Genomic DNA, 27,986 nt, shown 5'->3' on the forward strand with positions numbered 1-27,986 from the left:
TCATTTTTGAGTAAAATATTAAATTCTATGGTAAGTTGTAAAAATGTTGAATGATAAGGTTGGAAAAGGTGGTTTTATGGTGGGCCTCTTCTAAAGAAAGGCTGCTAAGGATATTTGACCAATTTTATTTTAATCTGAATATGAACTCATAATTCAATTTTCATGGAAGTATCCGACGCCGTATCAACTGGAGCATGACTTCAATTCATCCAAATGTGTCGTTCCAAATATATTTTTACTTTTTTTTTTTTTTTAATTACCATCAGTCAAAATGTTGGTCTAACACATCTTTCTGGCCGTCTTCATATTTTAATAACCTACAATAATATATTTTATTTTCTTTTAACTTACATATTTTTCATGATTAAATTCGCTTTTAACTTTAAATTTGTATTTAAATCAACATATATTTCCACATCTTGAGTTTATATTTTATTCTGGTTTACCTTTTATTGTGTGAGGATTCTATCCACTGGTGAAGCTAGGAATTTTTAGGAGAGATTTATATATTTTATGAAGATTAAAATGTAATTTTATCATTATATTAATTTATATCTTTATGGTTCAAAAGGATTAAATCAAATTTTAGTATTTTTGGAGGGACAACGGTTAATCTTACCGTATATTAACTTAGGATTTTTTAATATTAAAAATAATTTTAATTTTAAGAATAGTTTTTATAATTGTTTTGAATTTTTAAAATTTAAAAATTAATTAAATATTAATATGATAATCTACGCGTATGCAATGTTAGCAAACTTAAAAATATTTAATTTTTCATTAATTTTAAGACGATTTAATAAAAAATATAAGTTTAAGAGTTCAAAAGATAAAAAATTAAATGACTTTTTCTTATAAATAAGTTGGAGGCGCAAATAAATAATTAAAATAGTTAATATAAATATATTAATTTTCAAATTGTTCTGAAACAAACTGTTGTTATAAACACATTTTTATTATATACAAATTAATAGATACAGGGCTGGATACAGTGACTAAATAAAATTCAATTAAATAATAAAATAATCCAAATTATTGTTATTAATTTAGCCGATCTTAATCTTGTTTTATTCCTTCAATTTGGCCTAAAAATAATCAATTTTTTCTATATATATTAAGGTGATAAACTTGGTCAAAACCTAATCAAATTTGCAGCAAAAACCATCAGTTCAGAAAATATATTATTTTCTTTCAAAACCTAACTTCAAAGCAACGAAAACAAAAATCATTGCATATAAAGAAACTACAGAATAACCTCCTCAAAATCCCATGGCTTCTTCTTTATTACCTTCTTCTGTTACCATAGTTTCTCCATCTTTCAAGCATCACAATAATCGTCATCAACCCTTTCAAGTTAGAGCTCAAAGCTGCAGAGATGGAGGTAATAACAATAACTTGCTGTTTTTCTTTTCTTCTTTTTTATCTTAAAATTTGTGCAACAACAACATAGTTTTTGTTTGTTGTTGCAGGTGGAAGATCTAGTAATGGGGTGGATGCGAATTTGAGGGTTTTAAAGGAGAGAATAGACGTGGTGAAGATGAAAGAGAAGCTTGAGAGATGTTGCAGATATGAATATGGATGGAATTATGCAAAAGGGTTTAATTATAATAAAGTGAAAAGAAATGGGGAGATTTCAGAATTGTTTGAACTTCTGGGTTTGGTTGGGGCAACTATTGGCTCAATTTGCTTTACTGGAACTCTTTTCCTTTGCCTTTTTTCTATATTTGTTCATTTACATTCATGAAATTCATGCACAAAAGTAGGATTCAAATTCTTTTATTGCTATATGTTCATCATGTAAAATAGTTATAAGCATTTTGATTGATCTTGAAAAGTGTAGTTGGTATGTTATGTAAAGTTTGGGGTTCTTTTAATTGAATAAAGTTTGATTAAGATCAACTTTTTTTTATTCGTTATTCCATTCATCAGTTGCGTTGGTATATTCAAAAACTATGAAAGACGAGCTAATGATTCACATTAAATAATAATAATAATAATAAAACCTTCCGGCCTCTTCAACACGTACACTGTAAAAAGTTATCTATAGTTTAATAAATAACTCCGCCTACTCTGTCTCTACGTATTGAACAATTTTTATACATCATTGGGATGTGATTTGATGGATGGTTCAATTTATTTATGAGTTAAGAGTTATTCGTAAGTGGTGAAGATATGAAGATTAATAAAGGTTTTGATTTTTTTTAAATGAAAAATATTTTATCTAAGTTTCTTTGTATTTAATAAAATTTTAATTTAGTAATAATAAAATTACATTTTGACTCATCTCAAAATGATAAAAATTTGATTGCTTCACCCCTGTAATCTGTCTACGTTCAAAAACTCGTTTAATTAGACAAAAAAATTAGGCTCATTTAAAATATAAGTCAATCTTAAACTTGAACATTCGTGGCCCAAGTCAAACTTGGCCCAACCCATTTTTTTTAAGTTTAAGTGGTTTTATATTATATTATTTTCATATATTATATAATTTATAACATAAAAAAAAATTAAACCTGTAATAGTATACCATACTACTATAATATAAATATTAAAAAAATTAAGATGGCTATATATAAAAGTTTAATAAATAAAAAGTATAAATTTATTAAATATTAAATTAAAAATAATGTAAATATATTTCTTATTTTTAGAAAATAATATGAACATATTTAAAATAAATTTAGATAAATTATTTACAAATATGAATGAAGTTGAAAAAATTTAAATCAATGCCCGATTTCGATTCAAATCTAACCTGAGTATTGAGAAATGAGGTGGTATAATAAGATTGAGTTTATGTAACACTTGTAGTTAACTTAAAATGGTTATAATTGTGTGTAAAACATATATTGGCTACAATGTTTTAATTAATTCAAGGTTATGTTATGTGTAAGTATTTTAGAAGTGGAAACTTTTTTGTGAATGTCGTGTTATGTGTAAGCATTGAGAAACGAATGACTGATTAAATGAATCTTTTTCCTTAGTTCATTGACCTACGTCAGATTTCTTTTTTCTTCCATGATTGCCTTAAAAAAATGAAATAAATTTTGAATAAATAAAATTTAAATTTCAAAAAATATATTTATTTATTGTTCATAGAAAACAAGTATATTTAGTTAATACAAAAGAATTATAAAATATTTAAATGTGTATTGCAATCAATCATGCAAAACATACAATAACTGTGTTTATTTTGATTATTATCAACATTTGAAAAAGACTTTATTATGGGATTATTATTTTACCAAATCTTATCTGTTAAATTGCATCTAGAAGATGATTTTCTTAATTAATTATATATGAATTATGATGCTTATATATTATCTACTCCAAAATAAATAAATGAATAAATGCAAAATTATTACGTAGGAAGGAAATTAGACTTAACCTAGGCCAGTTTGGAGTCTAACTGATACAATTTTAATTTTTTAAAATTTAATTATGAAAATATATAAGTTTATGTTTTATGATGAATCAAATAATAGGCTTCTGTATTAGAAATTAGTTGTGAAAGAGTAAATTGATTATTTCTATTAAAAAGATTTCATTCATTTGATACGGTTAGAAATTGTATGCTAGTGTTTGCTGGTTCTAATTTGGCTTAACGTGTAATTGTTCTATGTTTGCTGGTTTAATTTTTATACTATCATTCTGTACTTTATAATTCATCATTGTCTTGTACTTTGAAATTAACATATTCTGATCACTTGATATTGTTTTTCATCATTCAAGTGTTATTTTGGGATCAATGTCTGTTTTTTCCTACGCTTTTATATTCAAGCATTATCCATGCGTGTGTTCTTGTGCTCATTGGTTATGGGATTATGTTCATTCAATGCATGCGGGATGCTTATTATCATTGAGTTGGAGGTGATAATTGAAAAAGTACGATATCATTGGGAAGCCTATACTAGTTAAGAATGAGATAACACGGAGGGTAATCCTGATTTCTGCTCTAAAATCGGATCAGCGGAGTTGAACAATAAAGGCCAGAGTAACGAAAAGCAAAAACTCAGGCACTTTAAAAATGTTCGTGGTGAAGGGAAAGATTTCTCTTTCAAACTCCTTGATTCTATAATTGAAGCTGGTAAGGTTTATTTGATTTCCGAGGGAAGTCTAAAACTTGCTCAGAAGGAATATAATGACCATAACAATGATCATCAAATCCTTCTTGCGAGCACAAAGATAGTACAGCAGTGTTCTGAAGATGACGACATGATTCCTCGACAGCATTTTCATTTTCGTACCATAAGTGATGTCGAGGGCATGAAGAACAATGATGTTGTGGATATAACTGGTGTGGTATTTTTTGTTGGTCCTACTGCTTTGTTAATGAGAAATTTTAAAGAGATCCCTTCATTTGAAGGACATGTCCGGCAAGAGCGTTGAATTAACTTTATGGGCAGCTTTTTGCAATGATGAAGGACAAAAATAAGATTTGTTTGATTCTGGGGAGTTTCCGGTTCTAGCTGTGAAATCCAGTACAGCGAGTGATTTTAGCGGGAAGGAAGTGGGAACTATTCCTTCAACCCAGCTGTTTATAAATCCCGATTTTCCCAAGGCTCGTTTATCAGAGAGGGGGAGGAACACTCTTTCTGTCTCCATTGCTAGGGAAAAATCAAGTCGGAATAAGACAGATAATCGAAAAACTATTTCACAAATAAAAGATGAAAGACTAGGAAGTTCTGAGAAGCCGGATTGGATTACAGTTGTAGCTGTAATTGCTTACATTGAGTTGGACAACTTCTATTATCCAGCTTGTCCTTTCATGGATGGGTGTCTTCAATGCAACAAAAAGGTTACAGAAAACGTAGATGGGAAATGGTGGTGCGATAAATGTGACTATAGATGTGTAATTCAGTTACAGATACAAGATCATACCAGCACAACATGGGTGATTGCTTTTGAGGAATCTGGTGAGAGTCTGGGGGTGTCTGCAAAAGATCTGTATTGCTTGAAGTATGAAGACCAAAATGTGGAAAAATTCAAAGAAATCATACATCAAGTTTTGTTTAACAAAAACACTTTCAAATTGAAAGTAAAGGAGGAAAATTTTAACAGCAAATCGACAGTGGTGACTGTAGAGGTAAATTTTGCATCAGAATCGAAATATCTTTGGGATTTGATCTACAAGAGTAAAGCAAATGATTTTTGTCCTTTACAGTCTAAGGGCAAGAACTATTAGAGGCAAGTGTTGGACGTACTTTAGACCTGTGCTATAAATGCCATCGAATTGGACATTTGGCTACAGATTGTCCAAGGAGGTCATATAAAGGTGTTTGAAGCATGACAAGGTAAGGTTGGTTTTGAAGCCTTATTGTGTATCTGTTTTTGTAGAGCTTTTACTGTTACCGGCTTTGCATGATGGCATAACCAGGGCATTGAGCTTGGGAGCCATGAGCTGCTGTTGGAATATCATCTTGGAACAGCTTTTTGCTGAACCATGAACCAAAAATAGGTTACAGCTTTATGTTTAACTTTTGTTTCTTTTGGTTGTATTATATATTTTCAAGTTAAAAATGCACACTGGTAAAAGCCTGAAACTGGCCAGCCTAAAAATGGCTGTTCAATCAGTCTTGCTTTGGTGGGAGCTTTCCTAGTCTCTTTTTGGTTTTTATAGGAAATCCCCATCTCTATATATGCACAATCCTTATATTTTTCACATGTAAAAAGTGAAATTCTGGTGGCAGCTTATCTTTTTCATGTGTGTGCTGAAGATTAGTACAATCTTAAGAATGTTTAAAAGCTAAGATTTTTTTTTTTTTTTTACATTTAAAAGCCATTGCATTTTGAGATTTAAGGATGCTTAAAGATTAGCGGGGCTTCAATTTTGTTCCAGCAAAAGGAGATCAATTTCATTAAAGCATTTCAACAACAATAAACCAAAGGTGCAGAGCCACTTGGGAGACAGACCATGATTGTGCAATTAAATATATACATACATATTATCTATATATGGTGTTATGTGGGTCAACCACCAATCCCAAAGACCTAGCCTTCAGTTACCTTTAGTTCCGTACGAATGCGACAGTAGCAACATGTGCTCCCAGAGATCCGCCGAACATGAATGTCGGATAAGTTTGAACATGGTTCAGATATTGGTACGGGGGGCAATCTCTGTGTGTTTCTCGGTCCTTGATTGTATTTGGGTCTTGGGGCAGCATTCCAGCATTTCTATGATTGAAATTTTCCACCTCTTGTACCAATTCATCTTTTGTATGGTTGCAAGATGTAATCACCTACAAGCATCATTTTAAAGAGGAAATGATTGTGTGGAAATTGTTAAATCTACAAAGTATAATGTATTTCATTTAAATAAAATTCTCAAACAACCTATAACCATGCCCGGATGTCTAGCCTTCTCAAAGCTAACTTTAAACTCATTTTTCATATATAATACTTTCATATATTATATGTATACATATTCACAAATCTAGCACTCGAACTCGAGCTTTGATTTCAATGGTTCTTGTTCCAGACAAGCATAAAAATCTACAAATAGAAAAGTAAAACAATAAATAAGCCTGTAAAATACTTACTAACACACCACCTGGGGCAACCAACTTCGAGACCGAGTCCCAGTACATCATCCTGAAAGGAAAAGTTTAGGAATTTTTAGAAGGTGATCAAATAGGAAATCATAGCAAATGCACAAGTTAGAGCTACTGAAAAACTACAAAGATTAGAAACAGACTATTTTATCTCAGTAACATAACTGCAAATTATGCAATTCAAATTATGAGATTCCACAGGCATTGAGAAGAACTTCCTAATAAATCAGTTATTTGTTAATATATGTTGGTGTACAAGGGAAACAGAGAGGGCAAAGGGTGAATTTGCAGTAAAGATGGTGCTATTATTACCTTTTGATAGGTCCATCAGGATGCAAGCCAATGGCATCAAGAGTCCCCTTATCCATGACAAGTTGAAATTGTCTTTCCAACTTTGTCTCAAGAATATCATCAACCTAAGGACCAAATGGAAATGGAAAATGGTCAATGTGCTCTGAGGATAATTAAGCCAGTAGAAGAAAATACCAATATGTAGTTTACAAATGAAGTCAGAAATTCCATCCATACCAGAAACTTGATGCTTGAAAATCCATCTCTGTCAGCATGACTTCGAGCGAAGTCAATTGCAACCTCGCTATAATCAATACCAGTCAAATCCGTGAACCTGAATTGAAAAAGGCAAAGTATTCACTTGACCATTACCATAACTACAATGATAGTAAGAAATTTTAGTTAATCCCAAAACACATTTATCAGAAAGTTGACCCAAGGACTACACATGTCTCACAGCACCATTAATTTAACAAAAATCACTGTTGTGACAAGGTGCACTTTAAGCTCTAGAATCCTCATATTACCTAAGGAGCAAAGCACAATATGTACATGTGTTTGTGGGTATATAATAAGTTTAAGATATGTAATTACAATAATGAACTCCACAGATTGGTCCAGTTTTATCCACAGAACAGCAATTATTATTTTCTTTTGTTGGGCCATATGCATGAATCATTGTCCTATGTTGTTGAATACTCAATACTGAGAAGTAAAGAATTTGACATCATTCCCCTTGTTAATAGTAAGGGTAAAGCTTATGGAAACAAAGTTAAACATAAAACACATTAAACGAGAACTAAAGTCAGGCAGCCCTTTTGTTTTGGTCATTGCCTTACAAAAAGAGCACCTAGGTATATGGGATAGACTGAACAATATGCAAACCAGTTTATTGTTGAAATTGAAAAAACCTATGAATTTTTTTTTCTTGAATTAATTTTAGCAGCATATATATAACACCAAAACCACAATTAAATCTCAGTGTACCCCTGCTTAGCTAGTTCTTGAAGGAGTAGACCATTGCCAGTGCCAATGTCAAGTACACTCCAGCAAGACAAATATTTCTCATCCTGTGCAACAGGCTCGCGCTTGGCCTCGTCAACATGATTTGGCATGTGACCTTGAGAAATATCAATACACAAGTTTTTGGTCCAAGAAGTAACAGTATCCATGATTTCAGCTCCAATCCTATTGAGAAAGGTAAACAGTGAAGAGACAAATAAATTAAAAGACCTAAAGTGAAATTCCCACAGTTGGAAGCTCTAGGAATCTGTATTAATAAGAAAGTTCTTAAACATGGCCCATATAACAATGCAGAGCTGTCAAGCCAGTCAGTTATTGGGGGAAGAACCATTGAAATGCATATTATGGTAAATTACATTTCATATGTTTATACACAAATTACGTAATTATGTGATTAATAAAAAAAAAAATTCCTAGTAGTATGAAGATATTGCCTAGATTGAAGTGAAATTACATAGTTAAGGTTATACTGACCAAATTTCACCAGCATGACTATGATCACGAAAACTTGTCAGCTCATCTGCATATGCACCGTTCCTATAATTCTGAAGACCAAGCACTGTTGTCATAGCATCAGCATCGGCTTCATCCTTGTCAGAACTGTGTATAGTGTATATAACAGAAACCAAACAAATCCATGTTAAGCATATCAGCATGATAAATTACAATATTCAATGCATTAAAAGTCAACTAATAAGCCTCCATTAGGTTGTTACCTTTCCTACTTGCAAAAGAAAAATATATTGTATAAAAACAAATAATGATCTTGAGAACGGTAAACAAAAATCACATAGAGAACAAAAAAAAAACAACATAGTTTTTGACATTTGCATGGAACAAACACATTTCAATAGGTAGTTCGTTTCAACCATCTACACCTTTTTAGAAGGAAGTATGCAGTGCATGAGATATTTTGGGAAGTCTCAATATACATAGCCTCCCCTTTGTTCACAAGAGAGGCTGTTTTAAGAGTTTGAACACATGTACCAGTAGATAACAATTGACCATCATGCTAAGCACAACCTTCAATCATATATGATTTTGTTTTTATACTATTTGCAATTGCTTTATAGCGAGAAAAACGCAATTAACAAAAGAACCAAAATAGAATATAAGAAGCAAGAACTTGCTTTGTGATTGCATTCATTTATACAATTATACCAATAAGCCATGTTACCTGGACAATTCATTTTTCTTTCAAGTAGCTATGCCCTTCAGCTGTGTCCAACAAGGCATGTGCACATAGGGAAAAACTTAAAAGAAATTAAGCATACACATCTTAAACAGATTACTGTATCTGATACTATTACTCACCATGAGCTAAGATAACATAGAAGATAACTAATTACATATTGAAATCCAAAAATGTATTATTTGGCTAAAAAAACTCAAATTGTATAGATTGATCATTTCAATAAATTTTCTTTTCGTTCCAATAGCATTGATAGACAGCTAAATGTACATTTGACCTTATCACAAAGTTCGATATTTTAATTGAATTCTCAATAGATCAAATCTCAAGCTTAAAATCCAATATACTGATTCATTAGCTAAAAACTCAAATTTTAGTCAAACATTCAATTGAAAATTGCGAAAAAAATGAAAGACAAATAGAACTAGAAAAAGAAAAACCTGTAATTAAGGGCAGCACGGAAATTGGCAACGGAGGAGAGGGCTTCGGCAGCATCAGCGTGGCGCTGCTCATCGTCAAGTGTGCTCCCGTAATCGCTCTTTATAGACCAGGAATCTGCAGCCACCGACCGCTCGTCGTCGGACGCCACTTCTCGACCGGCCTGCAGCTGTTGTTGCGGCGGTGGATGTTGTTGGGTTGGATCCGGTGACTCTTCCGGCGCCAATCTGAATACTGCCATGGATTTTAAGGTATTTAATTTTAAAATTAAAAAAAGAAAGAAAGAAAGAAAATTTGATTAATTTGTGATTGAAGAAAAGAAATTCCGAGGTTTCTTTTAGTAATATTTTATGTGAAATTTCATTTATTAAAAGTTGCTTACAACTCTGAGAAATATTCTGATTACGCACGTGTACTGAATTTAGAACACGGCTACTATATATAGGTCAAATTTTCCTTTTAGTCCCTGTGTTATGTTAAAGTTATAGATTTAATCTTTATCCTTTTTGAATTTTGAAATTTCAGTTTTCATCCAAATTGTACCAATAAAACTCTTTAGGTCAAATTTTGCTATTATTCCCGTACTATGCATAATTTGTGGATTCAATAATTATTCACCAATTTGACAATTCTTAGCCATTATAGTTTTAAAATCTTGAAATTTCAATCCCAACTCAAATGAATGATAGCACTCAAATCTATTAATTAAAATAACATGACTTTTTTATGTGTGAATATCATGTGGAAATAGCAAGTTCACATAGCATTATACATTTAATAACATATTTACCGCATAAGTTTTGAAAATAGTAAAATTTAATTTAACAAATATAATGATTATTGTTTTCGTCATCACTAAAATTATAAAATTTGAAAAATACGGTACTAAAATATTAAATTTATGAAATTAATAATTTATACATAATATAAGAATTAATAGGAGGATTTGACCTTATATCTACTATTATTTATCTTTTCATTTATGAAATCAATTTTGTTTTTGTCTTTAGCCTCTCAACAATCTTGAAATTGAAGATTCATCATTTTATTCTACTCTATTTTATAATATTATTAGATGGTTGAATTCAAATGAATAAAATTGTTAATTATGACATGAGTTTAGTCCATTTGAAAATAAATCTTCAATTACTCTATTTAATGAATTTTCAGTCTCATTTAAAATTTAAAACCCACATATTTTAATTTTTAGTTAATAATATTTACAAATTAGATAATAAATTTCTAGAATTAAAAGTAAAAATACAAAGTTTTAAAAGTCCAAGAGTCGCAAAACTAGACTAAAGTAATAAAAGGATATAATGCCAAATTTAATCCTTAATGTTTATATTTTTGTTAATTTGGTTCTTTTTTTAGTTAAATTTAACTTTTAATCTTTTAAAAGAGTTAAATTTCTTTTTAACAGAAACATTAACTAAAACATTAAATTTTTAACCGTCCATATATACTTCATATTGATATTTCACTCTTTATCTTATATTTCATATCAACAAATAATTTAAAATTTATAAAATATTCAAAAATAAAAATTTCAAAAAATTATAAAAACTTGGTAAAAGTTTAAAAAATTATTATGAAGACATGTGAATGTAATGACCGAATTTTATGGTTATCGAAAAGTGTATTTTTGGGTCTCCGTTGTTGAAAAATAGATCCGTAAATATTTATCAAAAATATTTACAAAGTTAATTGAATGGTTAATTAAAATTTAATTAAGTGAATTTAGCTTAATTAAGGATAATTGGATAAAAGATTAAATTGAATAAAGTGTGAAAGTTTAATTATAGATTAAAAGAAAATAAAAGGACCAAAATAGAAATTATGCCATTTAGCATAAATGAGGAGACATATAAAGTAAAAACTAAAATTTTTACTTTCAGATTTTAATTATAAAATATATATTTATTAGTAATTATTAAATTAATTTATTATAATTATATTATAAGATAATTATATGATAAATAAATTAAATTGTGACAAGTGTGTGACAAAAATAAAATACATGTGTAATAAATATTATGCATACATTTGTAATATATGTATGTATTTACTTATTATTTAAGTAAATATTAATGTTATTGTTATTATTAAATTGATATTATATTATGAAATAAATTAAATAAAGATAAATATATGGTAAATAAAATATACAAGTGTAATACATATATTTGTACAATTGTAGTATATTTTATTTAATTGCTTTCTATTTAAATAGATTTTATATGAAATAAATAAAATAAATAAAAGAAAGACAAGTGTATAAAAATAATTTGGTATAAGTGTAATAAATATTATACATACATTTGTACTACATGTATGTATTTGCTTATTATTTAAGTAAATATTAATGTATTTATTATTATTAAATTGATATTGTATGATGAATAATTTAAATAAAGACAAATGTGTGGATATGATTTGATACAAGTATATAAATAAAAATATATACATTTGTAATATATGTATTTAATTATTAATATATATTTATTAATTATAAAAGATATTTATTAATCAAATGATTATATTATAAGCTTTTATGTACTAAATAAATTAAAACATGACAAATGTATGATGATGATATGTTACATGTGTAAATATAAGTAATATTACAATTGTAATAAATATATTGATTATTAAATAGATATTTAGTAAGTTATTATATATATATATATATATTTACAAAGCAAATAAAAGGAAGAAAAGAATAGAAAAACAGAATAGCATGAAACGAAACAGAGAAAGGAAGGAAAGAAAAGAAAGAAAGGGAGGAAAGAGAAAATTGAGATTTCAAGGTTTGAAAGTTTAATAGTTGTTTCGGAAATCTCAGTTAAGTAAGGAAAAATGCAAAGTCGACGGGAGCTAGCTCGAAAATTACGGTTTATATTTCTATAATCCGAACATAGTTATTAATTGTTATATTTTATTCAATGCCTTTAGTGATTGTTGAAGTGAGAATTATTATATTTGATAATGGAAGAGGGTTGATTTGGTATGTTATGAATTTATTGAATTAATTTTGAATTGAATTATATATATATATATATATATATGTGTGTGTGTGTGTGTGTGTGTGTGTGTGAATGTGATATTGTGCAATTATAATAATTGAATTTTGGGTGAATGTTATGATAAATAATTAAGATGTGAATTATTTGTATTGTGTTTTTTATTATTATTATATATAATTGAAATGAATTGATTTAGTATGTGATGAAATTAATATGAATAAGTGACTATTGTGAAATTGAATATTTGTTATTGAAAAGTGAATTGAGTTTTATTGAATTGGGAATAAATGTGATTGTTGAAGTGTATAATGATTGGAAACTGGAAAGTGAATTGAAAACCCTATTAACAGTATCGGGCTAGGTTGGATATAGTTGGCATGCCATAGGATTGGAAGAGTTCAGGGATACTTCGACCTCGAGTCGATGAGACACTGGGTGTCACTATATTTCTTCGGATAGATTCGATGAGGTACTGGGTACCACTTTACTTCGGCTAGGCCGATGAGACACTAGGTGTTGCTATATTGCTTCAAACTATCCGATGAGGCACTGGGTGCCATTCTGGTGTGTTTGGTTGGATCCGTGTATCCGTCTGACTCCGAGTCATGTTAATAGGGGTTATTAAATATAACAGTGATCAGATTGATACTGAATGAAGAATTGAAATGTAGACTGAAACACACGAATCGTATTATACAATGAAAGCTATCTGGGATAGCAAGTGGATTAGATATGAATGGTAATGACTGTTTTTGAAATGGATGTGTACAGAACACTGATTGAAAAGTGAATAGTTGAATATAGTTTATTAATATTAAACAGCGAACTAAAGTATGATTGAGACAAATGAATTATGTAGCTCTGGATTGGATAAAAGTGAATATTATAATTGTTTAATGACTTGTAAATAAATCGTGGAAAGCTATATAGGTTAGTAAGTGAAAAGAATGAAATAAGTTACAGTAAATTTATCTATGAATTAAATAATTGAATAGTTATGATTGTTATATGATTTTAAGTGTTTGTTATTTTTTTATTTTATTAAGTGTTTGGATTATAGAAATACCACTGAGTATATCAATACTCAGCGTACGGTTTATTTTCGTGCGCAGGTTAAGTTAAAGTGAGAATGTCGAATCAACATCCCAGGCAAATCCCGAATTCAATGAGCTAAAGCGTGTTAATTGTTGATAATGGCATGTACTTATGTGTGTCATTTTGAATGGTGAATGTAAAAGTGAAATAAGTAGATTTAGATTTTAGTAATGATATATAATAGGACTTGGCTAATTTAGTATAAATTGATTTATTTGATAATATTTGATAAGTAATTAGAATTGAGTATTGGATAATATATAAAATGTGTAAATTTAGCAAGTTTTGAGCATATTTAAATGTGTTTAGATTAGTTGAACATAGGTATTTTATGTAAATTGTCTGATATGTTCGGTAATGCTCTGTAACCCCGTTCCGACTACGGTTTAGGGTTAGGGGGTGTTACATGAATTTACATGCAAGTTGCCATGGTTAAAAAATTAACATTTTTGTAAGTATTTTTGTTAAAAAAAAATTGATTCTTTTGAGAAGTAGACGATCAAGTTCAAATTTTTTAAAAGGTTGATGGTTAAATTTAGCTCAAAAGAGTAAATATCAAATTGACAAAAGATACAAACATTAAGGGTTAAATTTTCCATTATGCTTAATAAAAAAATTAAAAACACATTAGTACCTATACCATGGTTTAGGGATTGTTTAAGAATTGAATAAAAAATTGATATCAACCGAAAATTTAAACATAAACCTTTTATTGCTTCCTTCGAGATTTGGTCTATCATAACACACTAAAAGTACTATAGAAACTTCTGTAATGAGAGTTACATTTTGCCTACTTTACTCAAAAAATGGGCAAGTTAGTCTCTACACATTAAATCAAACAACAAACTGATCTTCTCTATTAAAAATTTCATCCATTTCTATTATTACAAACTGATGTTACTGACGGAATAACCAGATAGTGACATGTGGCATTCCACATGTACCTCATGTGGATGTACAAGGACAAATTTTTAATAGTAAAAAATTGATAAAATTTTTTAACAGAAAAACCCATTTACTCTTTGATCTAATATACATAGACTAATTTACTATTTTTTTAAATAAAAATAATAAAATACAATCCAACTTTTAATACAAAAGCTTCCATAATACTCCCACCATCGTAACACTTAAATGCGCTTGAGAATCATAAACATCAAAGTATTGTCAACAGCATTGTCTCCAAATACGAAGCCAGATTGTAAATGCTTGTTAGCGTAACATGCGAAGAACTCGCCAACGATCTCTGCTCCGAAATGGTCTTTAATCAATCCTTCGAATCCAGCTCTTACGTGAGATATACAGTTTTGGGTACTCGGCAATGGCTGCCCACGTTTTAGTTGCTCGGTTATTTCGTTCATGCTTTCGATGCTGAAACGCCCGTTTCTCTCAATTAATTCCTTTACCTCCTTAGCCGAGGGAAAGTATAAGGGCAAGTTGAAAGATTTCACCTTTTCTTCATTGACTAATCCCTGCAATAAGGAACAGGGTCACATTATGGACCACATAAAGGTCTAATTCTGCTCTTAGTCCCTCTAATCTTCAGATGTTTGAAATTTAATCTTTATAGTTTCTAGTTTGGGCAAACTACATGGCAGTCACAAATTATTGGTAAGTTTCTTTTTTAGTCACCCAATAATTCAATTTTGTCTTTATTATTCACTAAGAGGTAAACGAAAAGATGACGTGTCAGCTTTTAAAATTGGCATTATAATAATTTTAATCCTCAACATTTATACATCGTGTCAATTTAGAATTGATTTTAAAAAAAATTAACCCTCAACATTTACACATTATGTAACTCTTATTTTAGTTTTACTTTTCTTTGTGACTCTTTCACCCAAAAATCTAAGATAATAATTTTCAAATATTCTCATTTCTTTTAAAATTAACTCTCAATGTCACAAAGAAAAGCAAAAAAAAAAAAAAAGAAAAAAGAAACCAAATTGCACAATGTGTAAACGTTGATGGCTAATTTTTTTAGAATTAAGACTAAATTAATACAATGTATAAATGTTAAATGTTAAAGTTGCTATTATGCCAATTTTAAAAGCTACTACATCATCTTTTCATAAGCCATTTAACGGTTGGTGACAAAGAAAAGACAAAATCGAATAATTAGGTGACCATTTTATAGCTTTTCATAGTTGGATGATAAAAAAAAAAACTTACCAATAATTGAATGACTTACTGTAATTTACCCCTATACTTTTAATGCCTATAATTTAGTTTTTTTTACCATTTTAATTTAATAATTGAACTTTCATCGATAATTTGGTGAGTGGAATTTCATTGAATTGGATTATACAACTTTTTCTCTATTTTTCTAAGTCGATTTTACTTAATTCAAAAAGTGTTCATAGACAGAGTCGAGGTTCGATTGTAAAAGAAATTTCAAGTCCAAACCCATTTTCAGGTCGAGCTAGCTTGCCCAAAACATCCATTTCACTATTTAAAAAATAATAAAATATTAAAGATATAATTTCAATTGATATTTTATATACTTTGACTTCAAATTTAAAATTTAAAAATATTTTTTATTATTTAAAATTAAATTCGGGTCAGACCGAACTCACCTGAAGCGTGAAAATTCTTTTCCAAATTCGGCTCTAGCTGGATCAGGCCTACTGTACTAGACAAACTACCCGACCCTTGAATAAGTCTTCTTAATCCTAAACTCGACGTTTTTATTTACTTATTTCAGTTTGTAGGCATGAAATATTCATGATGTGGCTCAATTTTTTAATTCTAAAAATGCTACATAATCCAATTTAATGATAGCATTTGTTGATAAAATCACTAAAATTTAAATATATATTCGAACCGACCACTCAAATTAAAAAGCAAACTACAACAAATGAATTGATAAAAATTGGATCCAATGAATAAGTGTAGTTACAATCAACTCCTCTATTCAACATAAAATAAATTAATTGAGTCTTTAAGAAGCATGTAAAATACATTATTTCATGGTTTCATAATAGTCTTTGTCTCCATAATAAGGAAAAGTTAACCTATTTTATGTTGGTTTCTTAAACTATTTAATTTGTTAGTTAATGTAGGATACTAATTAATCATGTTTAATATATTTACTATTATTTTAATTTTATTTAGGTTTAATACATTATTTTATATTCGAGTTTGACATTTTTTTCTAATGTAGTATCTGTGTTATTTTTGATACAATGTGGTACATATATTTTTATATATTTTGGTACCTAGTGTTTAATTCAATTTTAGGATTAATTTGATGAAAGTTAATTGCAAATATTATTAGGTTTGATTTTTCATAATTTTGTTAATAGAATACATTTAGTGTTAATTGTGAATTTATTTAATGAATTTATTTAATTTTTGTTTAATTTGTCGATGAAGTTTGATAAATGTGATTTAATTCAAGTAGACTTGTTCAAGGGTCGGGTAGCCCACCTGGTCTGATGAAAGTTAATGGATATTATATCAATAAAGTTGATTTGACGGTTAAACTTTAAATTTTAAATTGGTAGTCCACCTAGATTTAGAATGATTGTCAGGCGGACTGCCCGCCTAAATTTGTCAAAACAATTAAACTTAATTTAAGTTTTAGAGTTGATCTAATGAAAGTTAATTGTTAATATCATTAGCTAATTATGAATTTTTATCAAATCAACTCCAAAACTCGAATTAAACACTAAAAAAAATTAAGAGTTAATTACACCAAAAATCCTTAAACTATGGTAATCATTCTAAATTGGTCCTAAAACTTTAAAACATTCTAATTGCATCCTAAAACTATTGATATTATATCAATAAAGTCTTTCCATTACTAAAATCGTTAATTTAATCTTTAAATGAGAAACCAAATCCTACATGACATAATTTAAAATGAAGAATTTAAATAAAATGAAATCATAAAAATGAATATCGTAAAAATATTAGTTTTGAGGTTTTCGAAACTTTTACAAAGACTATTGTTTACTCTCTCTTTCGATTTTACTTTATTTTTAATTTTGATTTTTAATTTTAATTTTAAAAGTTATGTGGCAACACTTCACTTTTCTTTTAAAACTTTTATTTTAAATTATGGTACGTAAGATTTGCGTGTTGTTTAATGGTTTCAATAATGGAAGGACATTATTGATATAAAATCGATAGTTTGAGGTTGTAATTAGAACATTTTGAAGTTTGGGGACCATTTTAAGATAAGGGTTATAGTTTGATTGGAGATGTTTTGTGCAATTAACTCAAAAGTTAACACTGTTACATTTAAGTATCAATTTATATAATTTTTGTCAAATATAGGTATCACATTAGCAAAAAGTGTCAAATTTATGTACTAAATGGTATATTAAGCATTTTATATATAAATGCAATAATTAAAAGAAAAAGAAAAAAAAAATACCTTGTTAGTCAAATCCAGAAGGCAAGATCCAAAAAGGTCATAAAATTTGCCAATTGCAGTATGAGATAAAGGGATTCCATTGGGAACTCCACCCATAAGGATTACCATCAGCCCTCCATTAACAAGTTCTTCACCTCTACCATTCAAAAAGCTTTCCATATCTTTCTCAAATTGAGCTACATACGCTTTGGTCACTTCCTTTTCAATTCCACGACAATATATACTTCCATCGTTGTAAGCTGGAGACTTACAATCAACCACTTCTTGTGGAACTTTGGACAACCATTGCAGCGCGTTGGATGAATGTCCGATATGAATAGATGATTTCGGGAACAATCGACCGTAAAACGAACCTGGAACACCGGCGACAAAGTATGGCCACGAGGGAGGGATGGATTTGAAAAGGGTGTTGAAATCGTTGCTCGAATGATCATTGAAAAACAATTGAAATTCGAGCATGGTGGATGAGTTTCCATGGTTGGTTTCGTGGTGTTTTTGTTCTAATGCTTGTATGATGTTTTGCATGGAGAAAATTGTGTTTGGTCCAATGGAACACCCAAAATCTGCTATTCGAAATGTTTGAGAAGAAGATTGGGAACAAAACTTGTCCATGTCAAGGTTGTTTGCGATTGCACGAATGATCATTGCTTTTGTAGCGTCCACAACTTCTTTCTGCACCGAAATTTTTTGTCACTAAAGAACAAAGATTTTCGGGAAAACATTATTGCTCATGCATGTTATAATTAAACCCATGGCTTTGTTATCCCATTTAGGTTCTTCTTTATATTACAGTGATATATAGGTCAAAATTGGTTTTGAGCTGTTACTACGTTTAAATTTGAAATTTAATTTTTTTAATATCTTTAGTGGAAATAGTAGAGGAAATAGGCAAGGTCTTGGTCTCAAAATGAAAATTTTACCTTTTTATTTTTTTTTATAAATGACCTAATTAAAAGTTAATATTATATTTTGACCCTCCAAAATTAAAAAAAAATATTTAATCTCTTCAAAAATAAAAAAATTATAAATTAACACAATATACACTTTCACCTCACACAAAATTTATAGGTCAATCTCGCCCCCCTCCCACCCAAAAAAGAAATTTGGCTTCACCCCTATCAAATAATTAATGCCATTATACATACCTTTTTCAACTAAAAAAAAAATTCATATAATCATATGATAAATTTAAAAAATGTTTTTTAAAGAAAAAATCCTTGTTAACATTTTAACCAAAATAGCTAATTGTGTTAATAATTTATACGAACTAATGACATTATAAAAGTATCAAATTAAATCAAATTAAAGTATAAAAGTTAAAATTTAAAACTGAGGATAGAAAAAGGATCAAAGTCATAATTTAACCTAATATTTAAGATAGTTGGTGAAACCTACCTGCAAACTAGAGTTCTGGGCATAGCTTAATGGGCCATCCCCACCTTTCATGGTGATTTTTTGAGTCACCGTTTTGGGCTCTTCATTGGCCATTTCCATTTGCTTAGAGAAAATAAGTACCTTTTTTTTTTTTTTTGTTTGCTTTAATTTCAATGGTATGATGAGCTTTTATAGCTTGAAATCTAGCATATAGGGTTCTCTTTATATTATACTTGAAATATAATCATATTTTATATTCCTTGGATATTTCGAACAATATTATATTCGATGCTCTAAGGCATGCATGGACGGCAAGTCGGCAACCCTATACGATGGTGAAAGAAAACGATTCTGTTGAAATGTATATATTTTTTAAACCAAACACACTCATCCCATTCGGCCATTACATAGGTAATCTTTTTGTATAAAGGGTTGGGTCGTAAATATTTATAATGAAATTAAGCTTGCAAATTCCTTGATGTGTTCGATTTTATTTATGTTACTACAGCGCACTTATTGTGAATACCAATGAAAGCTTCTCCAATTGCACGCCAACAATATAATATAATGTTTCTTTTCACATATAATTTAATAAAAGGACAACGTAGCAAGCAAAGCAAACATGGATTAAACCTAAAAAGCTTTTGGGGTTTTTATTTCTTACTTTTTTGTCTCAAAACTTATACAGGTAATTATTTGATATATAATTATGAAGTTATTAAGATTTTTAAGTGTTGTAGGCTTTTAGTGACGAATGTACATGGAATATTCCATAGAGGTTTACTAATTAAATGAGACTAATTTAATCCACTTGAATTGATCTGATTTGTAGAACATATGGATAAGCCTATCTACTTGAAACCTTGGTGGCCCAGTAAAGTACTCCAGTAAAATTAGAGTTACGTAGGTAACTATTATAAATACTAAGGGATGAAGATGTATAGAGTTTAAATCTCTTAGGACTGTCATTTTGTAGATAGGTACAAATATCAACCATTGATGTAATTCAATCTGTACTATTGGATCTGGGGGAGCTCAACAATAAATAGAGGTCTTTCCTTCATTTGTAATCACTCAGTTGTAATCCTTCAAAGTAATAGAATGCTTTTTAGAGTGTTTACTCAAACATTTGGTGCATGCTATTTTTCTGTTCATTTCTGGCATCTTTCTCTTTCGAGTTAGCTTTCACTTTGCTTCGGTGCCTTAGAGAATTTTTTGCAAGAATTCTCATTTTTCAAGAGTAAGGCTAACTTAGACGGATTTGAACTCAAGAAATCACTTAAGGTTGTGCAATTTGCCAAACTAAAGTTCTAGCCTCGTGGCAGTTGGTATCCGAGCTAGTGTTTTAAGGTGTCGGTTTTGATGACGAAACGAGGAGACGGGTGATCTGCCACAATTCGTTGTAACGATCTGATAGTTACGAGTTTTGAAAAATGCATTTTTGAGACTCCGTTACCATAAATCAGACTTGTAAATATTTTTAATAAATATTTACGAAGCTAGTTGTTAGTTAATTAGGTTTTGATTAAGTGAATTTGTATGAATTAAGAGTAATTAGGTAAAAGGACTAAATTGCATATAGGGTGGAAGTTAAATTATAGATTAAAGAAAAATTAAAGGGACTAAAGAAGCAATTATGTCATTATTCTTAAATGAGGCGGAATAATGTAAGATATTATAATTTAATATAGATTATAATAAAATAAGTTTACTTAATATTTAAGTAAATATATATATAATATAATAATAAAACAAGTAGATAAATGAAAAAGAAAGACAAAGCTAAATAGAAAGGAAAGAAAGAAAAGAAAAAGGGAAAGAAAAAAGAAAAAGAAACAGACACAAACGCAAACGCAAACGCCTAGGGACTTCTAAGGTTTAAAGTTTAATTGGTTAGTTAATTTAGTCCTTTTTCTTGTAATTTTTATGTTTTTGGAATCTCGATGTTAAGTACTACCGAACCATGTCGAAATTTTAGCAATTATTAAGTTTTTGAGTGTTGTTAATGTTGAATAATTTTAGTATTAGGAATTAAATTGATAGATTTTAAGCTAGAAATGAAAAAGTATTGAATTGTAGAATAAATTGTAAATTTTGAATAATAGAGACTAAATTGTAAAAATTTTAAAATTTAGGGATTTAAGTGAAAATAGGGAGTTAAATTTAGTTTAAAGTGAAATTTGTATGAAAATATAGGATTAATTATAAAGAAATAAAGTTAGTCTCGGTTTAGGGACTGAATTGAATATTAGGAAAATATTGAGCAAAAATTAAAATATTCAATATGAAATTGAATTGTGTTGTATTGCTGAATTTTAATTGGTTTAATTCCGTAGCTAACGTTGTACCGGAATCTTCAACTAAAAAGGAGAAAGATAAAGTTGACGTGGAATATCTTGGAATTCCTGGTTTGTATTTTTATAATTCGAAACTAGTTATTAATTGTTGTATTTTTATTTAATGCATAAGGTAAGTGTTGAGTTGAGTAATTGATATTTGATACTTGATTGAAATGGATTGAATTAGTAAATACATATTGAATGTATTGATTATTGAATTGAAATGAATATAAGTGTTAATGTGTGTAGAGGCCCAATATCGCCCGGGCCCATACAGAAACCAAAACCCAAAATAAACAACAAATGTCCACAGTCCAGATTATAAAATTACAACCCAAATTACAAGGGTTCAATAGCCCAACAACAAAAACTAAACAGGCCCACCAATAAACCTAAACCAAATTCACACCCAGGCCTAAATGGCCTAAAACCAACACATTCTCAACATTCACAGAAACCCTAGGGTTTCCCCTTTGCGCCGTAGCCAACAGGAATGGCCTCTAGCACCTCTCGCCTTCGTGCACGCTATGTCGCCTCCGTACCTGCGAAAACGACAAGCAACAAACACAGCAGAAGAACAAAAAAACAAAAACAAAAAAAGATTGTAATCATTCGGCTATAAAGCCAAGAACCTTTTCATTGTATTGGACTATGAAAAAACATAAAACGAATACAGAAGCAAATATCAATCCAAAAAGAGATTAGGTATTTTCATAGCACATTTAGTGCGAATATTGTGTATAGATATAAAAAAAAACCTACTGTTACATTTTTTCGGCGATCGGAGAGTTTAAAACCGAGAGCTTTCCTTGTTTCTTTTCGACTTTCGTGGGGTTTTTGAGGTTTTCGATCTTAGATCTAGGACGAGGGGAGCAAAACGATCAAGGAGGGTTCTTTTTGTGCTCTCCGGCCACCGCGGATGGCGTTGCCATTTTCGGTGACCGACGGCCGGCACGATGGCTGATGGTGGCTCCCATGGCCGGATCTCCCCCCTTTCAGAGAGATAATTTTTTTTAAAAGCTACTTACAAATAATTTTTTAAAATTTTTTTTGACATTTATAAGCCTTACAAAATGGTGTCATTTTGAGGCCAATACATAGACGCCAAAACGGCGTCATTTGACGCAACCCGCGCGCGACCCAACCCTCATAAGCTAGGATCCTCGTGTTTCCAACTATTGGGTTATTTGCGCGGATAACCCTTCTGCTTTTGCTACGACTTTCAATTAAATCCTATTTTGTTTTCTTTGATTTTAATTTGGCCTCGTAATTTAGTTTGGCTTTCAATTAAGTCCACATTGAAGCGATTCGCTTTGAGGGAGGGGAATATTGCCCTTTCGACCCCTCCTTGTATGCGCGCATTACATTTTGACCATTCCCTTTTATTTTACTTTCGATTTGCCCCTAAATTTCTATTTTAAAGTTCAAATTAGTCCCATTTTGTTATTTCTGCTATTTTTTAATTAATTTGATGTCATTATTACTATAATTATATTTTCTTTTAGTGCTTATTATTATTATAATATTATATCATTCATTTTATATTACTATTACCATTATAATTGTATTTCCTTTTGTATTTGTTTATCAATTATTCTTAAATATTTTTATATTCACTTTATCGCTTTTGTTACTTATTTATTTATATCTTTCTACATAGATTTAAATTTTTAAACTTTTTATTATATTATTATTCATGTCGTCGTTATTATTATTATTATTACTATTATTACTATTATTATTTTCGTTGTTGGAATTTGTATTATTATTATTATTATTATTATTATTATTATTATTATTATTATTATTATTATTATTTTCACCATTTTCATTTTATTATTAATGTTGTTAAATTATGCGTGTTGTTGTTATGTTTCATTATCATTTATTTTTCATGCTTTATTAATTTGTTAAATTTATGTCGCATTATTATTCGTCTAATTTGAGATTTTTACGCTTTAGTCATATTCGAATCAACTATACATATATCATTTATAAATATTTCATCAACATTCACCAAAATTCATAAAAAGGAATTCTTTAAACAAGGCAATATTTTGTGTTTAGAAATCCGAGAAATCGTGCCTTGACGTGTTGGGTTTTGATTTTTTGTTTGACCAAATACCCTTTTAAAATTTCCGTCCGTGTTTTCTTCAATTAAAAAATAACAAGGCAATTTTCGTGTTTGGAAATTCGAGAAATCATGCCCTAACGTGCTGGGTTTCGATTTACCGTTTAACCAAATAATCGAATATCCTTTTTTAATATTTCAATGCATGAGTTTTGGAAATCATGAGATGATCTTAGTATCGAGGGTTTGAAATGTTGTATCCTAACGTGCTGGATATGATTTTTTATTTCTTCAGAACAAAAGAATCTCAATATCCACTTCGAGTTATCCAAACATTTTTTAAAGAGATTGTATTTTAAAATCTTTTCAAAATTTTGACATTAGGACATTAATTAATCAATAAGGTACCAATTTTGGGCGCTGTGAGGGTGCTAATCCTTCCTCGCATGTAACCAACTCTCGAACCTGTTTTCTTAAATTTTGTAGGCCAAAATCAATATTTTAATAAAAATAAAATGTTTTATAGGTGATCTGATCACACTTAAACAAAAAGGATTGGTGGCGACTCCATATTTCTTTTTAAAGTCGATCCTCTTTTTTTTAAGAAAAATGTGGGTTTCGACAGCTTGGCGACTCCACTGAGGACTAAGAGAGTCAAACCGTAAATTGATTAACTTATGTCTTTTCATCGAAAATTGAAAATCTGATTTAAAATATGATCTTTTCATTGCATTTCATTTGTTATCTTTGTGGTTTATGTCATAATACCTGCTTCGTTGGTTCGAGTCTTTAAATAGTTTTGCATATCACATTGCATGATCGCTTGGCCTTACTCTTTAAGTGGGAGTGAGCAACTAGTCTTTCGTGAGGCTTTCACCTCTGCATGGGATAGTGGATCGCTTTTGGGATACATCCATACCTATGTCTTCGTGAGATTTTTATCTCCGCATGGCCATAGGGAAATGTATTCCCCTGAACTGAACTCGGTCCGTATGAGCCTATAATGGGTGAGGATCGTGGAATGTACTAGTTCGAGTACCCTTTTTTTTAGAACCGAACCTCATATAGTGAACCCTAAGAGTCCACCTTAGGTAGAACCATACCCAAAATCTAGTGGTCACCCGAATAGCTGCTTTATTTGTTATTTATTCTGTACTAATGTGTTTTGTTTTGTATTGTTTATGATTACATTGCATTGCATCATCGTAGAAAAGAGGTGTTGATCCACGTTCGGTTACTAAATGGAGAGTTTTTCATAGAAAACAGATTTCTTGATAAAGTGGATTATAATACGGCCGTCTGAATATGGTCCAAGTAAACACAACGAGAGAAAGCTGATAGTTCGTGGAGGAATACACGCCTTTGTTTCTTTGGCCGGAGATTCAAGTCGACAAAGTTTATTCGAAAGCCGTCAACTCCCTTAAAGATGCTAACGAGCATCGTGGGGATAAGTGAGCAATGGGCCGCGGCCCGGATCAAGCAAAAAGGAGATAGTGGAGGCATCTATTGGAAGTTTACGAAATTTGACCTTAAGAAAGGGACCGATGCCTTCGCTTGGAATATGAGGGTAAGGCCGCATATGTAATCCATTTTATATAAATAAATTTGTTTTTTATAAAAGTTCTTCTAATGGAATTGAATTCAGAATCAATGTCTCTCTTTCTTTTTGCATTCATCCCATGCATTGGCATTGCATTACATCATTTGCATTAGATTTTCACAAAAGGACCCTGATTAAGTAAAATTATTTCAATTAATCGACTAAGTATCGTTACGATACGCGCACAAGAACAAAAGCCATGGACCAAAAGTTGGAGAGAATAGAGCAAATACAAATACAAATGCAGGAGTAATTGACCAAAATTCAACGGGACATGTGGGATCAAATGCAAGAATTCCAAAGGAATGTGATGGGCCAGTTAACCCAGTTACTAGTCGAAGGACTTGAAAAAAGGAAAGACCCGGTGGTCAACAGTAGGGATGATAATGAAGACCTTATTTATTCCCAAGAGTTTACTCCAATAAACGTCCCGACCCAACCAGGTGCGCATCTGCAAAGGGATCGCCGTTATTATCAGACCCCAATATCAGACTGATACCTTAACACCGTTGAATTTCTCGTCGAGTTCAGGTTTTAACCTGAAGGATGATCTAGCCAATCCTGTTGTCCTTGATCTGGATGGTCTAACGAAAACAAAAAAAAAGGTAAGAGTGGGGCGCCCAAATTAATACTTTAAAGGCCCCGAAGAAGAAAGAAAATGAAGTGAATAATACGAGTAGGTATAACAAGAACTATTCGAAGCTGATTACAGTAAGCCAGCCAAAGACGAAAATTATTAGCCATCAGGTCCCCCCAAGGCAAGAACTCAATCCAAGACCAAACTTAGAAAAATACCAGTCCGCGCCCATCCCAATCACGTATAGGGAGTTGTACCAAATTTTGTTTGATGCACATGTTGTATCCCGTTTTTATGTAGAACCAATACAGCCTCCATACCCTAAATGGTACGACATAAATGCCCAATGCGAATACCATGGGGGAATCACAGGGCATTCGATCGAGAACTGCATCGCTTTTAAAAAGATAATCGAAAGACTCATACAATTGGGTATCGTAAAATTCGATGATCCCTCTGGTGCAAAAAATTCATTACCCGACCTTTCTATTAAAGGGGTAAACATTGTAAGTTCCATGATAGATAGGGGCATGAGATTCAAGAATGGATCGAGCTTAGGGTTCTAGTGCAAGACCTGATGGATAATAAAGAAATTGAAGAGATCAAAGGCCTAGAAGGAATATCGAGGAATCAAACATTAACGATGTATCCGAAGAGAGAACTGAGGAATAAAAGTTTCCAAGCGTCTGCCCTTGCATACTTGGGAGTGTTTTGAACAATGGGACTATGGAAGAGATCCCTGTATTTTTAGAGCTAATTTAGAGTAATATTCAAAACATGTTTGTTGCTTTAAGCCTAGAGGTAATAAGAATCCTTTTGTGAAATAGGCTTGTGTCCAAAATCTTTATTTCAATAAAATGTATCTTTTTTGAGCAAATATTCTTTTATTTCCATTTATAGATTCTTTTGTTCTTTGGACTTTCTTTAAAATATTCTTTTATTCTTTATTCATGATCATACCATACAAATAATCATTTTTAGATTCATTTATTTTTTGAAATCTTCTTTTGTACCTACAATAGGTACCCAGATATCAACGACATGAGCGATGCTACTACTGACCCAGAATCTCTTTTTGAGTGAGATATGTGTCTAGAGGGATCTCAGGACTTTAAAGATGACAAAGATTGTAACATATCTCCTGATTTGTTAAGGATGATAGAACAAGATGAAAATAGATCCTACCTTACAAAGAGTCAGTGGACAGTAAGCCTAGGACAAGAAGAAAGAGGCAAACATCGGAGCCTGCATCACCACAAAGACAAAGCAAGACGTCATTGAGTTGTTCCAAGAATTCAAAGATGTTTTCACACTATCGCATCAAGATATGCCTGGGCTACTAAGACGTGAGGATGCTGCAGGGTATTTGAACAGCATATGCTAATGGTTTTATGATGGCCAGGCTAATCATGAGGTTCGGGTACAACTAGGCTACCATGAAAGGGGATTGTATCAGTTATGCCATAAATTCCAGATTGAGGAAGACAAGACTTATGTGCGTCCTCCATTTCTTCACATATTTTCTATATGTGGGGCATGGATGTTATGGGGCTGATCTCGTCAAAAGTTTCTGGCCAACACCGATTCATCGTTGTGGTTGTCGATTACTTCACTAAAAGGGTGAAGGTAGCTTCATATGCCAATGTTATAAGGTCGACAGTATTCGAATTCAAATTCAAATTAAAAAAAAAACAACAACAAAAACAACAAAAAATATCGTGGATGGTAACCGGCATAAAAAAGTTACCATTTACCCTCTATGCTTATCGAACGTCGGCCAGGACCTTTGCCGGGGCAACACCTTGTCCATTGGTTTATCGAATGGAAACGGTTTTTCCAATTGAACCCAATAAAAAAAAAAGGGTTAAAAGCTACTCATCACGGTCAAATGATGTGAGCTTACGACAAAGTGGTTTATCTTAGAAAATTCCACGAGGGGGACCTAATGTTAAAAAAGATCCTTCTTATACAAAAGGATTTTAGAGGAAAGTAGATACCAAACTGGGAAAGACCTTATGTAGTAAAGAA

General features: G+C 30.6%; 3 protein-coding genes, 1 long non-coding RNA gene and 1 pseudogene across 4 annotated transcripts; 3 read left to right on the forward strand and 2 right to left on the reverse strand.

Annotated features, from left to right (window-relative positions):
• Positions 1-1,142: 1,142 nt before the first annotated feature.
• LOC108487651 (uncharacterized) lies at positions 1,143-1,909 on the forward strand. The gene is made up of 2 exons (XM_017792033.2): positions 1,143-1,381; positions 1,470-1,909. The coding sequence occupies exons 1-2, from the start codon at positions 1,270-1,272 to the stop codon at positions 1,742-1,744; spliced, it is 387 nt and encodes a 128-aa protein (XP_017647522.1). The 5' UTR covers positions 1,143-1,269; the 3' UTR covers positions 1,745-1,909.
• A 2,073-nt stretch (positions 1,910-3,982) lies between these two features.
• LOC108477018 (replication protein A 70 kDa DNA-binding subunit C-like) lies at positions 3,983-5,185 on the forward strand (annotated as a pseudogene).
• A 68-nt stretch (positions 5,186-5,253) lies between these two features.
• On the forward strand, positions 5,254-6,220 carry LOC128295357 (uncharacterized). Its single transcript, XR_008285746.1, has 2 exons — positions 5,254-5,458; positions 5,780-6,220. It is a non-coding gene; the product is annotated as an uncharacterized LOC128295357 (long non-coding RNA).
• Positions 5,829-9,903, reverse strand: LOC108468414 (uncharacterized). The gene is made up of 7 exons (XM_017769301.2): positions 9,498-9,903; positions 8,340-8,465; positions 7,830-8,030; positions 7,080-7,176; positions 6,864-6,967; positions 6,540-6,591; positions 5,829-6,239 (listed from the first exon to the last, which is right to left on the reverse strand). Exons 1-7 carry the CDS (start codon positions 9,734-9,736, stop codon positions 6,009-6,011), a joined length of 1,050 nt encoding a protein of 349 aa, XP_017624790.1. The 5' UTR covers positions 9,737-9,903; the 3' UTR covers positions 5,829-6,008.
• Positions 9,904-14,746: 4,843 nt separating this feature from the next.
• On the reverse strand, positions 14,747-19,485 carry LOC108477029 (loganic acid O-methyltransferase-like). Its single transcript, XM_017779444.2, has 3 exons — positions 19,393-19,485; positions 17,998-18,669; positions 14,747-15,088 (listed from the first exon to the last, which is right to left on the reverse strand). The coding sequence occupies exons 1-3, from the start codon at positions 19,483-19,485 to the stop codon at positions 14,747-14,749; spliced, it is 1,107 nt and encodes a 368-aa protein (XP_017634933.2).
• Positions 19,486-27,986: the final 8,501 nt, after the last annotated feature.

This window comes from Gossypium arboreum, chromosome 7 (assembly GCF_025698485.1).
Source record: "Gossypium arboreum isolate Shixiya-1 chromosome 7, ASM2569848v2, whole genome shotgun sequence".
Taxonomy (NCBI): domain Eukaryota; kingdom Viridiplantae; phylum Streptophyta; class Magnoliopsida; order Malvales; family Malvaceae; genus Gossypium; species Gossypium arboreum.